The sequence below is a fragment of the Nyctereutes procyonoides genome, unplaced genomic scaffold (assembly GCF_905146905.1).
Source record: "Nyctereutes procyonoides isolate TBG_1078 unplaced genomic scaffold, NYPRO_anot_genome, whole genome shotgun sequence".
NCBI classification, from domain to species: Eukaryota; Metazoa; Chordata; class Mammalia; order Carnivora; family Canidae; genus Nyctereutes; species Nyctereutes procyonoides.
The window spans coordinates 28733010-28749435 of NW_026575122.1; the positions used below are offsets into that span (position 1 = coordinate 28733010).

General features: G+C 37.3%; 1 protein-coding gene across 2 annotated transcripts in view; it reads right to left on the reverse strand.

Annotated features, from left to right (window-relative positions):
• Window positions 1-1055: 1055 nt before the first annotated feature.
• Window positions 1056-16426, reverse strand: part of METAP2 (methionyl aminopeptidase 2) — a 35054-nt gene continuing 19683 nt past the window's right edge. For both annotated transcript variants that reach the window (XM_055336348.1, XM_055336347.1), the window contains exons 5-11: window positions 9981-10142; window positions 9022-9203; window positions 7913-8007; window positions 7582-7678; window positions 3618-3721; window positions 2637-2752; window positions 1056-1743 (exon numbers count right to left, since the gene is read on the reverse strand). In XM_055336348.1, coding sequence (XP_055192323.1) covers window positions 1491-1743; window positions 2637-2752; window positions 3618-3721; window positions 7582-7678; window positions 7913-8007; window positions 9022-9203; window positions 9981-10142 — 1009 coding nt within the window. In that variant the 3' untranslated portion in view covers window positions 1056-1490. The remainder of the gene's footprint in view (window positions 1744-2636; window positions 2753-3617; window positions 3722-7581; window positions 7679-7912; window positions 8008-9021; window positions 9204-9980; window positions 10143-16426) is intronic.

A 16426-nucleotide genomic window follows, 5' to 3' on the forward strand; every position in this document is an offset into this window, starting at 1 on the left:
CTGGAGGGCACAAGCCCTGTAACATGTCCAAGCACGAATTGGTGAGCTCTGCCACTAAGCACATCACAGAAAATGGAGAAAATAATCCAAAAGTAGCTATTGAACATTAGCACCATAATAAACATGGCTCATATAGCTAAAAACTAGACTGTTTATCCCACCAGGTAACATTCATTTATAGCTCTAATGCTGAAAGAGCAGCTTTTTAATGTATAAGTGATCTAAGTACAGAAGTCCGGTTTTAATTCCTATGAGAAAAATGTTAAACAAAATACAAACTAAACAGCATCCCAGAGGCAGTGAATCTTACTGTGCTAAAGCATATACAGATTAAGGCTTTACCTTGGTACATAAACAATTTTGAAATTAGGTTGGAACATTACCAACAAATCAGTTACAAAGAATTCAAGCAATTTGTTTAAGAACCTATAGTGGGACTCAGTTCAAAAGTATTAGGCATCTTACATTCAACTTATGCACTTAGCTGCCATAAGTGTTACTGTAACTTCACTCCCTGAAATGCCACCCATAGTTTTGAATTCAAGCCAGTCAAGTGTTAAAAGAATTTGGTTCATTAATGAAAAAGCCTAATGATTCAATTAAACTCTTCTAACTAGAGAATGATCCAAGTACAGGAAGTTACCCTGTTTTAGTATTTGTAGTTTCAAATGCCCTTTTGGTTTACTGAGTAAACACATTTCCTGATAAATACCACCACTGGACAATAGATCTAAATGTTAAAATTTTAACCAAGTCAAGGTTTCAAGCTGGTACAATGTTCCTACTAGGTCATGTTTCAATTAATCTTTCCAATGTCAGGGAAAAAAAATGAAAGACAAAGACTATAACATGGTTTGGAAAAGAAAATAAACTATTCCTAAAGCTCTATATTATGAAGAGTCTCCAATTTTATGCATGTATAAATCTTGTTTTAGCCACTATGCCAGAAGTTTCAGTGTAGAGGTTTACAATCTAGATAAAAGGCTCTACAATTTCCCTACATGCTTAGCTATTTACTGTGCAGAATTATAACCACAGACATTGAAATATAGCTCTCAGATCTGAAAATGTCTTTATTTTTTAGAAAATGGATTCCAGGAAGGTTAAAAAGCAATACCAGAGGGTATAGGTGCAGAATTGGATGTAGTCATTCAAAGCATTCAATTAAGAATATGGCAATATAAATATCTGAAAAGCATCTCTTAAGTGTTCAAAACAAAAAAATGTATAAGTCATTCCTAACTAATTTGAGCTTTATAGCATTTCCTAGATGGGAAAAACAGTTAACATTTGAAAGTCCTGAAAGCTTTTTCCTTGACTAATTACATCAGATGGTTTGCCTTTGATCAAATTCCTTCCTTTTTAAACATGGATAAAAGCATTACATAGGTCCACTGTTAAACAGACAACATGTTGCAAATTACTTCTGGTATAATGTATTCCAACAAAGCTTAGAAAATAAAAGATGTTGAGGCGGCTTTGGACTAAGTTTAATAGTCATCTCCTCTGCTGACAACTTCTTTACACGTTGGACGCAACAGTATGGTATGTTCAAACTGCGCTGTATATGATCCTTTAATGTCACATAATGGTGGATATGGATCTACAATGCCCAAGTCACACAGATTCTTCAGAGCCATCAAGTATTTACTTTCTCCCAAGCGATCCAGCCATCTGCGGCAGAAGGCTAGGGTGCCAAAGTTTTCATTGATGACGTTCAACAAGTGTTTTGTTCTTGGAAGCCTAAGAGGAGAAAACCCAAAATTAACAGGTAGTTAAATGAGTTACCAACTCATTTTCCCCATTAAGGAAAATTTATATAGTACACGTGGCTTTATTCAGTAATTCAAAAAACATTTTTTAAAAAAAGATTTTATTTATTCATAGAGACAGAGAGAGTGAGAGGCAGAGACACAGGCAGAGGGAGAAGAAGGCGCCATGCAAGGAGCCTGACGTGGGACTCGAGCCAGGGTCTCCAGGATCATGCCCTGGGCTGCAGGCGGCGCTAAACTGCTGCGCAACTGGGGCTGCCCTCAAAAAACATTTTGTTGCCTCTTTGAATATTCAAGTCAGAATGTAAACAACCCATACCTAATCCTACATGGCAACTGAATGGGAGACCAGCTGAAAGCTATCTTATCACGTTGATGTGTCTATACATCTGTGTGTTAAATTCCCAGTGGAGACTCATCAACAGTATTATGGTGGCAATTTCCTTTTTTGTACATCAAACTGAAAGACCTGCACATAAAGGAGGTATAAATCCATCCTTCAACAATCTTCTCCAAGAAGTTTAAGGGGGAAAAAAAGGTAAAAATACAAGGTTTACCAAAAGGAAAATATTAACAAAAACCTAGAAATGACAGCAAAATAATTACGTGTGAAATTACTGAAAATGGATCTGAACAGAATACTTGTTTATATCATTTTTATTTCAGTTAAGATTTTTAAGAGGCCAATTTCTATGCCATACTACAAAAATCCACAGAATTTATTGGTAGGATATAGAACTGTACACTTATTGGTAGGCCACAGAACTTTACATTATGAATGTACAATTGTGGATGTTTGTCAAATTTTTTAAAATGCTAACTGGGAAAAGAAACTTAATACTCCTAAAAACAATGGTCTCTCACCTGATTGGCACGTGTCCAACATCAAAATTTTTCATATAATGTGAACATTCCATGTCATCATGAACAACGCCTTTTCCTGTGCTTCCAAAGGTTTCAATGGCATACACTTCTCCTTCCTAGAGTATGTAAAGGTCACAGGGAGAGAAGAAGAATACAGAACTAATTAAAATTGTCATTTGTTAACTTCAGGCTGAGGTATTACTTTCTTCACATAAGAAACAACATTAAAAAAACTCTAATAGTCATTACCCACCCTTCTCTGCTTTATCTCCTTAGCCCTTTTTGGTCTGTGTCCTCCTATTAGAATGTCACCTTTATGGGGCACCTGAGTGGCTCAGTCAGTTAAGCATCCAACTTTTGATCTCAGCTCAAGTCTTGATCGCAGGGTCCTGAGTTCAAGCCCCACATTGGGCTCCATGCTGGGCATGGAGCCTACTTTAAAAAAAGGAATGCAGGGATCCCTGGGTGGCTCAGCAGTTTGGCGCCTGCCTTTGGCCCAGGGCACGATCCTGGAGTCCCGGGATCGAGTCCCACATCGGGTTCCCTGCTTGGAGCCTGCTTCTCCCTCTGCCTGTGTCTCTGCCTCTCTCTCTCTCTGTGTGTGTCTCATGAATAAATAAAATCTTTATAAAAAAATAAAATAAAATAAAATAAAAAATTAAATTAAAAAAGAATGTAGCCTTTACATGGGCAGGGAATTTTATTTTGTTCACTACTACATCCTCAATGACTACTAGAGTCTGGCACCTAAGAGATGCTTAATAAAAAGTGGTGAATAAGCAATCTTTTGGCATACCCAATATCCACAGCTAACTGTGCCCTGTTCTGACCAGACACAATTTGCACACACAGAGACCAATTCGTATTGGAGTACAGATGGCAAGTTAATTTTACTCAATATACTATATACTCAACTATCACCAACTTTAGTTTGGAAAAAAAAATTAAAGAACACAGAAACACTGTTAATGGCATATATACCTCCATTCTTGTTGCCTCTCCTCCTTTCACAATGGGCACTGTTTTCCCAGCATGTATTCTATATGGCCCAATTGAATGTCCATTTAGGTTACGGATTGGTTTCACTGGAATAATAGAAAAAAGAGTTATTCAAGGTCTACAGAAACACAAACATCTCTTGGATTTTTTTTTAATTAATTAATTTATGACAGAGAGAGAGAGAGAGGCAGAGACACAGGCAGAGGGAGAAGCAGGCTCTATGCACAGAGCCCGATGTGGGACTCGATCCTGGGTCTCCAGGATCAGGCCCTGGGCTGAAGGCAGCGCTAAACTGCTGAGCCACCCAGGCTGCCCCAATCTCTTGGCTTTCTGGCAAAGAGTTCAAGAATCGACTTAAAATTAAGACATGGCGGGATCCCTGGGTGGCGCAGTGGTTTGGCGCCTGCCTTTGGCCCAGGGCACGATCCTAGAGACCCAGGATCGAATCCCACATCGGGCTCCCGGTGCATGGAGCCTGCTTCCCCCTCTGCCTGTGTCTCTGCCTCTCTCTCTCTCTTTGTGACTATCATAAAAAAAAAAAAATTAAGACATGGCTCTACTAAACTCCATGTTGACATAGTTAAATGCAAACTGGAAAACCAGTGGAAAAAAAAAAAAAAAGAAAACCAGTGGAATATAAAAAGATGTTTGCTACAGTGTTACACTGATTAAAAACTAGAAGGGAGTAAGAGGAGATAGTGGGAAAAGAACAAACTATGTGATGACACAACAGGGTCATCTAAAGAGGTATTGTTAATAAAAAGTTATAAAATGCCATGTGATTAGGGATTACAAACATAAAAAAATATGCTACGGTTAAGGACCAAAAGGTAATGTGAAAATGAGAATTTTGTGTTGAAATGTCAGGATTATAAAACCTTAAATTTTATAATTATAGCACATATAGTTCAAGTGTTATTTTTTTTTTAAAGATTTTATTTATTTATTCATAAGAGGCGCACAGAGAGGCAGAGACATAGGCAGAGGGAGAAGCAGGCTCCATGCAGGGAGCCTGATGCGGGATTTGATTCCAGAACCCCGGGATCACGACCTGAGCCAAAGGCAGATGCTCAACAAATGAGCCACTCAGGTGTCCCCAATTCCAGTGTTAATAAAGGAAAATCTAACTAATTCCAAGGTCCAGAGACCAATGGCAAATTGTGGTATATTCACACAATGGAACACTACACAACAATAAAATGAAACAATAAAAACAAAAAGTTGGTGATACTGAACTGAAATAAACCTAAAGAAAAAAGAACAAAAGGAGGCACAATTACATATATACCATTTTGTTATTATATATCAAAATTAAGCACAATCATGCTATTGTTTAGGGATGCATAATTAGGTGATAAAGACCAAAGCAAATGCAAATACTTTAGTACTCCAGACAGTGGTCTGCTAAAGGAAGGCTGCACTAATTCAAAGGGGTATATAGAATTGAAGGGGTTTTGGAGTGCTGGCAACATTCTATTCCGTAAGGGATAAAATTATGTAGCTTTCATAGTTTAGTTGAATTTTTATATTGTGTATCTCTAGTGTATATTTCACAATAAAAAGATTTTTTTAAAAAAGATTTATGAGAGAGAGAGAGAGAGAGAGAGAGAGACAGGCAGAGATACAGGCAGAGGGAGAAGCAGGCTCCACACAGGCAGCCCAACATGGGACTTGATCCCGGGACTCCAGGATCACACCCTGGGCTGAAGGTGGCTCTAAACCTCTTAAAGCCACCAGGGCTGCCCTAAAAAAAGGTTTTAAAAAATCTAGCTCTACAGTGCTAGAATTCTCAGTACAAGCTTTTTATCAGGGCATAATTAGGTAGCAGGATTTTGAACTCTACAACAATGAAACGATGACAATTATATTTAGAAAATGGTACAGAAAAATAAAAATTAGCTCTTCAAAAAAATTCTCCTTATACAAACAATAAGCTAAGTTTGCTTTAAAATTCAGCAAGCTTGGGCAGCCCGGGTGGCTTAGTGGGCAGCCTAGGTGGCTCAGCGCTTTAGCGCTGCCTTTAGCCCAGGGTGTGATCCTGGAGACTGGGGATCGAGTCCTACTTTGGGCTCTCTGCATGGAGCCTGCTTCTCCCTCTGCCTGTGTCTCTTGCCTCTCTCTCCTCTGTGTATTCTCATGAATAACTAAATAAAATCTTAAAATAAAAATAAAAATTCAGCAAGCTTTACATTTCTCCAAGATGTGGCAAACTTACCCCACAGGCCAATCAAAAACACATTTACATAAAAGATTTCTTAGCTATTCCAACCTAACATACAACCAAGTTACATAAAAGCAGGGCACAGGAGTATACATTTTTGTATTATACAAGTTTTGACAACACCAGGCTAATTCTGGGACTAACTGTAAAGGTAACTTTCAATTCTACAGCTTCTGATGAAGGTAGAATCACTCCCTTGATGGTTCAGTTATGTGGTTTTTGGAAACTGCTGCTCAGAGTACAGCTTGTCCATTTTTTTCATCTTCCCAATGTCATGATTTGTCTATACCCTTTCTGTTCAAACTAGTAAAAATTAACTATGCCACCCTCCACTAAGAACCTTAACACAATAACTGGTATCAAAAAGGGGTGTGAGGGGGATCCCTAGGTGGCTTGGCAGTTTGGTGCCTGCCTTCAGCCCAGGGCGTGATGCTGGAGTCCCAGGATCTAGTCCCACATCAGGCTTCCTGCACGGAGCCTGCTTCTCCTCTGTGTGTCTGCCTCTCTCTGTGTGTCTCTCACGAATAAATAAATAAAATCTTAAAAAAAAGGGGTGGGGGTTATGTTAAACAATAGAACCTAAAGTGTTGCACCAGCTTAATGGAAAGAATAAGAAGGCAGATACTGATTCCAATATTGCAGGTTGGCATTGTTTTTTGTTTTTTGAAAGATTTTATTTATTTGACAGCACGAGTCAGGGGAGCAGGCTCTCCACCAAGTAGGGAGGGCGACGTGGGGCTCGAACCCAGAACCCTACGATCATGACTGAGCCAAAGGCAGATGCTTAACCAACTGAGCTGCCCAGGTGCCCCTGCAGGTTTGCAGTTATGTGGGGACTCAACATTAAATCAAACTCGCTTAATACACCTTGAAAGGCAGACCACAAGCCAACCGAAGTTGTAAAATTAGGAAAAAATAGAAGGGAAAGATAATATGAGAGGGACTTGAATAAGCATTGTTTGCTGTGGCACCAATCCCAAATCTGGGGGCAGGAAATGACAAGTATACATTTAAAAAAAAAAAAAAAAAAGCCCCAAAGCCCCAATACAAAGAAACTTGGGTTCTGGAGTTTTTACAAAGTTCATCTAGGCTCAAAGATTAACCTGTCTGACCCTATAGTATGTTTTCTTCATTACCCCATAATACCTCCCATCCAAGTGTGAGCAGCCTTAAAGTTTTTTGATTTGTACTGATGTTCACAAGATCTCTGAGAGAGGAACAAGGATAGACACCATCAGGTTGCAGAGGAAGAAATCCTTCTGCAGTTGGCAGAAACATAATACTCTATCAGTATCAACAAAATTATGCAAAGAATGCTAAGTGATGTGGATTTACCGAGGGCAAGGAGGCATGAGTGTCTCTGCAAAGAGGAACATAAAGAAGAGAGAGGATGTAGTTAAAAAGGGAGAGAGATCATCAATGGAAAGAGCCTCTGGCTTGTCTCTCAGCCTCAATTTAACTAGTCACAGAAAACCAAGCCTGCATGTTGGCCAGCATGGGATAAATCCCTGGGTGTCCTTGTTACCACAGTAGCTTGGCAATAGTTCCCACCTAGTGACCACAGTTTCCCTAATTCGAGGATCACTGACATTTTCCCTCTTTATATTCCCAGGAGATAAAGATAAAGCAGCTGACCCAAAGAAAGCATTCAACACTATTCTGTAAAATTAATTCTGCAAGAGGTCATATGCATTTCAAAATAAGATACATTAAAAAAAAACATACCTTGATAGGTCTTCCCATCTATTTCAACCTCATAGGATTCCATAACTTCTTGGATGGCCTCACCAACATCACATAGACGGACATCAATTCCAGCACACTAAAAACAAAATGATGTATATTAGAATTTTATAGCGATTTGTTAGTATTTTAAAATAAAGGACAACTAGATAAACTGCTTTGCACATTATAACTTTTATAAAAGTACACTGTACTAGAATTACCCACTTAAAACCCTAAGGCCAGTGGACTGGTCTTACATAATCCAAAGACCTTAAATGGGCTATAAAATGTTCAAAATATGTTCAATGAAATTTCCTTCTAGTTCACATACCTTTATTCCAGTGTTAGTGGCATCCTTTACAGCTTTTAATAATGTATCATATTTGGGATTAAAAGTAACAGTAAAAGCACAGTCAATAATCCTACCTGAAAGAGAAAATTATTTAAATTGATTTAGCAGCTAGTCAATTTGCCTACTTTATAGCATCTACTCTATTAACTTTGCTAGTTAAAAGGAAAATAAAACGTGGGTTCAAACGAAGGCAGCAATCCAAGTACCCAGATAGCATTCACAATCAAAGTGGAAAAAAGTATAAATTATATAAAGGTTTCAGATTAAAAAAACTAATTCCAGTGTTAGTATATTACTTCAAGATAGTATCAATTTAGTACTAACCCAGGTGGATAAGCAAAAATAGAAACTAATCAGAGAAAAACCCAGGGGACTAAGAAATAGCAATGTGGGCAGAGAAAATGTACAAGGTCCACAGACACTAATCGTCAGTCCAGCTTCACCAATTTATCAAAACCTCAGGTAAGTACTTAATCTGAGTTTTCTTTTCTTTTTCTTTTTTTTAAATTTTATTTATTTATTCATGACAGACACAGAGAGAGGGGCAGAGACACAGGCAGAGAGAGAGAAGCAAGCTCCATGCAGGAAGCTTGATAAGGGACTTGATCCTATGACTCAAGGACCATGCCCTGGGCCGAAGGAAGGCACTAAACCGCTGAGCCATCCAGGGATCCCCTGAGTTTTATTTTCTCACCTAAAGTGAGATAAGAAGATACTAACCTAATGAGGTTTAGGACAGAATTTAGAAAAGCCAGCAAGTATATAAAGGTTGGTAAACTTAAAAGGTTCTCAGTAAATGTTTGTTGTTGTACGGATAAATGTCTGAAACAACATGAAGAAATATAAGATTAAGTTCTTCACATTTTAATAGAAAGAGTAATAAACCTCAATTACCCAACGATTTGCATTATACTCCATTTAGTAGGATGCTTAAGAGTACATTTCAAAACCTGCCTCAACACAGCTCTACTGAAAAGTGTGGCATAAAGAAGAAAACTAGCGAGTTCAAGTAACTATATCCCCATCCAACAGAGAAAAGACTAGTTTTTAAGGGGAGGGGAGGGGGTTACATATTTCCAAGAACTCACCACTTATATGTGTTCCGAAGTCTATCTTACAGATGTCATCATACTGTAATACTGTTGTATCACCAGCATTTGGAGTATAATGGGCAGCACAGTTATTCAGAGAACACCCGGTAGGAAATGCCAGGCCTGCATTTAATCCATTCTCTTTAATTAGCTTTCGTGAACAGTCTTCCAATTTTTCACTATTAAAAAAAATTATTTACTTTTACATTTTTATCCTTATATATCTTACACATCATCAGCTCCAGAGAGTTTACTAAAAATTCTTAAATTACTTTCTTGAAGTGATTTGAGCACTTCCTGGATGTGAATAAGTAAGAGTTCTCTGATGCTATGAAAATAGTAGCTCATCTCTAAAAGATGTAAGAATTTAATTCCACTAGAAATCTAAAGAAACAGAACCACATGAACCACTTTTAACTTAGTTTACTAGGAAATGAGATTCCTGACTTAGACTAATTTATTTTTTTTGACTTAGACTAATTTAAATGCTGATTATATTTTATTTGCTCAATGTTGCACATTTAAAAAATCGTCTGAATTACAGAACTGTTGCTTGTTATAGCTAATTACTTCTAAAAGGGAAAAACTAAAGAAATAATTACTTTATTGGTTTCTTCACTGCATTATAACTTATGACCAATAATTTTAATATGAATGTTAGCTAGCAAAATAACAGATCTCCAAATAAAACATAAGAATCAAGGTAATGTGTGCATTTGCACATGTAAATGTACATGAATACAAAATAGGGTGGCTGAGGTACTAACGCCCCTCTTACAATTTTCTCATTACATTTACAGTACGAGATGTCTGAAGATATTTCTAGGAGCTTAACTTCAGGTTTTAGCAAAGTAGTAATGAAAGCCAAACATTACAGTCAGAGTTAGCACTAAAAAAAAAAAAAAAAAAAAAAAAAAAAAAATTATCATGTTCTTACAAAAACATATTCCTTTTACCAGATTTCTATCATTGTCATCCCAGGCTTGATCCAGCTCATAACATATTTTCTAACTTGTCGATGTGCTTCCGCAGCTTCTCGAAAATCATTCCAAATCTCTTCACTAGCTTGATCTAATGCTTTCTTTTCTTCACTCGTAGTTCTCCAAGCAGCTGTTCGCCTTTATAGTATGTACAGTATAGTATTAGTCATTTAAGAAACAGCAGATAAGTATTAAGACTGAGAGATAAAAATATATTAAGACATTTTAGATAAAAATGTTACATATTCAGTTTCTTCTATTAAAAGTCAGCAAAGTTTCTGAAATACTAGTCACATAATTGCAATCAAGCCAAATCAAGTTAAACCTTTTGAGAGACTCAAAATCCTCAAGTGAGATTTTATTCATACAGAGACTAAGACTAAAACTCTGGCACACAAAAAAACATAAAAAGAAAAAAAACAACGACAGAGAATTCAAAAGAGAGTCCTAGAAACCAAGCAGTGGGAGAAAAAAAGTCCTTCTTCCACTCAAGGTTACAGTCTAGGGAGACTTCAAAAGACTATACCAAAAATTAGCATTTAACTTTATACACAGGGTAAGTACTAATGTGAAAACTTGCCCTGGAAATCTACATATGCCTTCCACAAAACACAAAATATTATGTGTTTTTGTAGGATTTTTCTAATTGCATATAAATAAGAAGTGATCTTCCTTCCTTGAAGGATATAGCTCATATTTTAAAACTGTCAAGAGCAACAAACATTTTCTATTCAGTATCTGGGAATGAGGAGATCCACGGACTCCCTTTAAGCGCACATTTCAAAAACAGTTAACTGTTTTCAAATGAAAATCTTTTAAAAAGTTGTAGCTTTCACACATTAAGCAATATTGAATATACAGTTCACAAACTCAGTGATCACTGATGTATAAATACACTCAGTCATAATAAAAGTGATGTCTTCGGGATGCCTAGGTGGCTCAGCAGTTGAAGCGTCTGCCTTTGGCTTAGGGCATGATCCCAGATTCCCATCGGGCTCCTTGCATGAAGCCTGCTTCTCCTCCCTCTGTCTGTGTGTCTCTGCCTCTTTCTGGGTTTCTCATGAATAAATAAAATCTTTTTTTTTAAAAAAAGTGATGCCTTCAAGAAATTCCTATTTGTCTTAAAGAATAGCTTGCAGGCAAATCCAGCCTGGTGCCTGTTTTGTAAGTAAAATTTTACTGCAATACAGTTATGTCCGTTTGTTTAGACTGTCTATAGCTACCTGCATGCTACAAAGGCAGAACTGAGTAACACTTAAGGCCTGAAATATTTACTGTATGTCTCTTTAAAGTTTATATAACTGCTCTACACTATGCCAAGTTAATGCCCCCAAATGCTGTGAATTGTTCTGTCACTGTCAAGTTCATATGATTACTTCCTACTGCAGTAGCTACCTGTGTGCCAACATCTAGCACCTCTAACTTGCTACATAGACCCAAAAGGGCTGTCCTATGTCAATTTAAGGGTACTTAATCATCACAGAGGCTTCTTTGGCTTATTTTGTTTGGAAATGTATTTTGGATCTGTATACTGACATTATCGGAGAACTGAAATATTGCAGCACCATCTCTTAAGGTCAGTTTTATCTCCATAAATACTTAAATGCGTATGAATAAATAGTGACAATCCAAGAGGCAATTCCTAATAAAAGCATTCAAATGAACATCCTCAGACTGAAAGGTAACAGGAAAAGATCCATTAACAAGTATATTCTCAAAATGATGGGACAGACCAGCCACAATATCCTAACCTGAAGATGTAATTCCTCAGTTCCTGCTCTCCCATGAATCCAAAAATATTTCCCAGGAACAAAGAACCTGAATATTCTAAGAACAAATCATTTTCTGGCAGAAGAGGGTGGCTAAAGTCTCAGAACAATTTTTAAACAAAACTTATCACAATTCTTCATCTCAGCCAAGGCCATAACTCTGACACATATACTTGACAATGACAGAACAGCCATACCTATATGCACACCCTTGTCTCAAAAGCCAAACATTTTGTGAAAAGCAAAAACATCCTCAAATGTTTACTCTAGGATGGTAAGATGACAGACCATCCACAGGGAACTGATGGATATCATGCATGTAGGGCCACGAATATGAAATTGGTCATTATCAATTCCCATTTCTTCCCAATTCTTCAAACCCAATTCTTACAGGTTAAAATGTTAAGTATAATTAAATTACAAATGCTATTTGACTACATTTTAGAATCAAAATACAGTACAAAAATCCCCAATACTGAAATCAACAGGCCTCACATGATCTTATACTTTATTATTTTTTTTTAAGATTCTATTTATTTATTCATGAGAGACACATAGAGAGAGAGACATAGGCAGAGAGAAAAACAGGCTCCATGCAGGAGGCCCAATGCAGGACTCGACCCCAGGACTCCAGGATCACAGCTGGGCCAAAGGCAGGTGCTCAACCGCTGAGCCACTCAGGCATCCTTGATCTTTTATTTCTGAAGCCACATAGCTGATTCACAGAAGCAGTGAATTCAAAAGATTATGGAATGTACTGCATTATTGGTAAAGAGCTACCAATCAGAAAATGGATTAAAGGGGGGTGCTGGGTGACTCAGTTAAGCATCTGCCTTCAACTCAGGTCATGATCCCAGGGACCTGGGACTGAGCCCCACACGGGGCTCCCTGTTTAGCTGATTGCCTGCTTTGCCCTCTGTGCCTCCCCCTGCTTGTGCTCTCTCTCATATAAATAAAATCTTTTTTTTTAAAGATTTATTTATTTATTCATTCAGAGAGAGAGAGATAGGCAGAGACACAGGCAGAGGGAGAAGCAGGCTCCACACAGGGATCCCGACGTGGGACTTGATCCCGGGTCTCCAGGATCACACCCTGGGCTGCAGGCGGCGCTAAACCGCTGCGCCACTGGGGCTGCCCAAATAAAATCTTAAAAAAAAAAAAAAAAGGAAAAGAAAATGGATTAAAGAAATTCTAAGTCTTGAGTTCAAATTGAAAGTCATTAAAGTAATATTCAAGCATCTAAAATTACAATTCTAAACTTGTACTAATTACAAAAAATATGAAGGAGCTGCTCCCCTTTCCAAAACCTAATATTTTGATGTTCAGTCTACTTAGCAAAAATAGAGAAATTAAGATGAAAAAAACATGCTGAGCTCATAATAATTATCTAAAAGAGCAATTAATTCATTCAACTGACAGAGGTGGGTTAGAAATGCTTTTAAGGGGCATCTGGGTGGCTCAGTCGGTTGGCTGTTTGCCAGGGTCCTGGGATCCAGCCCTGCATCACGCTCCCTGCTCTATGAGGAATCTGCTTCTCCCTCTACCCCTCCCCCTGCATGTGTTCTTGCTCTCTCACTCTCTCAAATAAATATATAAAATCTTAAAAAAAAAAAAAGGCTTTTGAAATATGTTGTGTCTGCACAACAAAACTATCATAATAAATGCTCAAAAGAGAATCCTTATAGAAGTGTTTACAGAGTATGTAAATTATACCTCTTTCATATTTCTGAGTCTTCAGTATTTCATCATTTTTACTAGATTAAGGGCATAAATATAAGTAAGACCAAAAGATACAAAGGAATACAATTAATAATTTCTTTTTTTGGGATCCCTGGGTGGCTCAGTGGTTTGGCGCCTGCCTTTGGCCCAGGGCGTGATCCTGGAGTCCCGGGATCGAGTCCCACGTCGGGCTCCTGGCGTGGAGCTTGCTTCTCCCTCCTCCTGTGTCTCTGCCTCTCTCTCTCTCTAGGTCTATCATAAATAAATAAATTAAAAAATTTTTTAAATAATAATAATTTCTTTTTTTAATCGCAGACTTTTTAAAAAAGATTTTATTCATTTATTCATGAGACACAGGGAGATAGGCAGAGACATAGGCAGAGGGAGAAGCAGGTTCCCTGCAGGGAGCCCAACATGGGACTTGATCCTGGGACCCCAGAATCATGCCCTGAGCCAAAGGCAGATGCTCAACCATTGAGCCACCCAGGCGTCCCCAACTAGTAATTTCAAATTTCATAAACATTTGTAAACTAAACACATGGATAACTTAAAAGCTAATTGTATTTTTAAAGCACTGTATGGAATATTTATTAAAAACCATTTGAAAATGTCCCTAAATTTTTTTTTAAAAAAATGCATGTTTTTAACCCAGAAGAATTAAGAATGCATGCAGACATGATACCAATTTCTTCTTCTGAAAACTGGTACTTAGAAGGGAAAAAAGTAAAGCATGTTTTAGCTCTGCCTATAGTTAACTAATAAAGTTAACTGATACTCAGCTGATAAAGGAAAATCCTTCTTACAGAAGTCAGCTAATAAATGTAGAAGGAAACAAAATTAGAAAATCACCATTTTGCAGTCCCCAGTGAAATAACTGAGTAAGCATGGATGGATACTAAAATAATTAAGTAGAATGTTGCTGAAGCAAAGAATATTCCAAAAGAATATTCCAATGGTACCAAACTACCCCCAAAGATTACTTGAAACCTGCAAAAAGAAAAAAGTATCTTTAAAAAAGAAACAGCTGGCTGTTACCAAATTAACCAAGTGATCAAACAGTAAAACCAGTACTAGAAAAACATAACTTTACAACTGATGTAATAGACTATGATAGAATATGAAGCACATATCATAAATGACATGTTCTTCCTGTCAAAAACATTTAATCTAAATCTAATCTAACCCTTTCCAACTAATTCTGGTTTACAGAAAATAAAGGAATAGAGAAAAAAGTTTAATGACACCACAAGGAAACAGTAAGAAAAACTGCAGAATAGGAGTCTTTCTAAACTAACTAGTCTCTTTAAAAAGTCAGTGCAACAGAGAAGAAAGCGAGAATTCTAACCATATGCACTGTATGAACCTTGACTGAACCCTGGTTGAGAGGGCAAAAATAGCTTAAGAGATATTTCAGGGACAATGGAAAAAAAATTCTAAATATGAACTAGGTATGTATATAATACTGGAAAATTACTCTTAATTTATATAAATGTGATAATTTGGAGAATATCTAATTCTTGGGAGATGCTTTAAATTTGTTTGTTTTTCTAAAACAATCATGTGGCCCAAACTTACAACCCTGAGTTCAAGACCTGAGCTGAGGGGCATCTGGGCAGCTCAGTTGGTTAAGCTTCCAACTCTGGATTTCTGCTCAGGTCATGTTCTCAGGGTTGTAAGATTCATCCACAACAGGTTCAGTGCTCAGAGGGGAGTCTGCTTCTTTCCTTCTCCCTCCCCCTCTGTCCATATCCCATCCCTCTGAAATGATTAAATAAATTAAAAAAAAAAAAAAAAGACCTGAGCTGAGATCAGAGTTGGACACCTGACTGAGCCACCCAGCCCAGAGAGATCCTTAAAGTTTTTTTTTTAATTTTTAAAAAAAGACTTTATTTATTCATGAGAGACACACAGAGAAAGAGAGAGGCAGAGACACAGGCAGAGGAAGAAGCAGACTCTATACAGGGAGCCCGACGTGGGACTTGATTCTAGGACTCCAGGACCACACCCTGGGCCGAAGGCGGCACTAAACCACTGAATCACCCGGGCTGCCCTGATCCTTAAAGTTTTTAGAAGTGAAGACTCAATGGAGACTTGCGGTACCTGGCTGGCTCAGGCAGTAGAACAAGCGACTCTTGATCTGAGGGTCATGAGTTCAAGCCCCATGTTGGGGTTGGAGATTACTAAAAAAAAAAAAAAACAAAAACCCAAAAAACAAAAAAACAAAACCACCTCATTTTTAAATGATCTATCAAAAACCAAAAAAAAAAAAAAAAGAAAGAAACAAATACATACATCTACAACTACATAGACATATAAAAATACTGTATTTCTCTACTAACATGAAAAGAAATTTAAAAATGGGTTACAGAGGCACCTGGGTGGCACCTGGGTGGTTGAGCATCTGCCTTTGGCTCAGGTTGTGATACCGGGGTCCTGGGATCAAGTCCTTATCAGGCTCCCCACAGGGAGTCTGCTTCTCTCTTTGCCTATGTCTCTGCATCTCTCATGAATAAATAAATAAAATCTTTTTAAAATATTAAATTAAAATATTAAAAAATAAAAAAAATAAAAATAAATAAAAAAATATTAAAAAATTAAAATGGATTAAAAAGCTGTTTGCAGTATAGATCTATCTTGAAGAACATTCCCAGGTATTTATAATACACATTTATATAGGGACTATAGAGGAAGAAATAGCATGTTAATAGTGGTTTTAAAATTCATTGGTAGAATGTAGAAGAATATTTTAATTTTTTTCTTTTTGCTTATTTGTATTTCCTACCTCTTCTATAATGGATGTGTATTGCTTATAGAACTGTCCCAAATAACTGCCTACTAAATTTAGAAATAGGTATCAAGAATTTGAAAATAATTCTTCATTCTACATCTAGAGATCTAGAATAAGAGAAAAATCAGATCCGATTAATATACTAA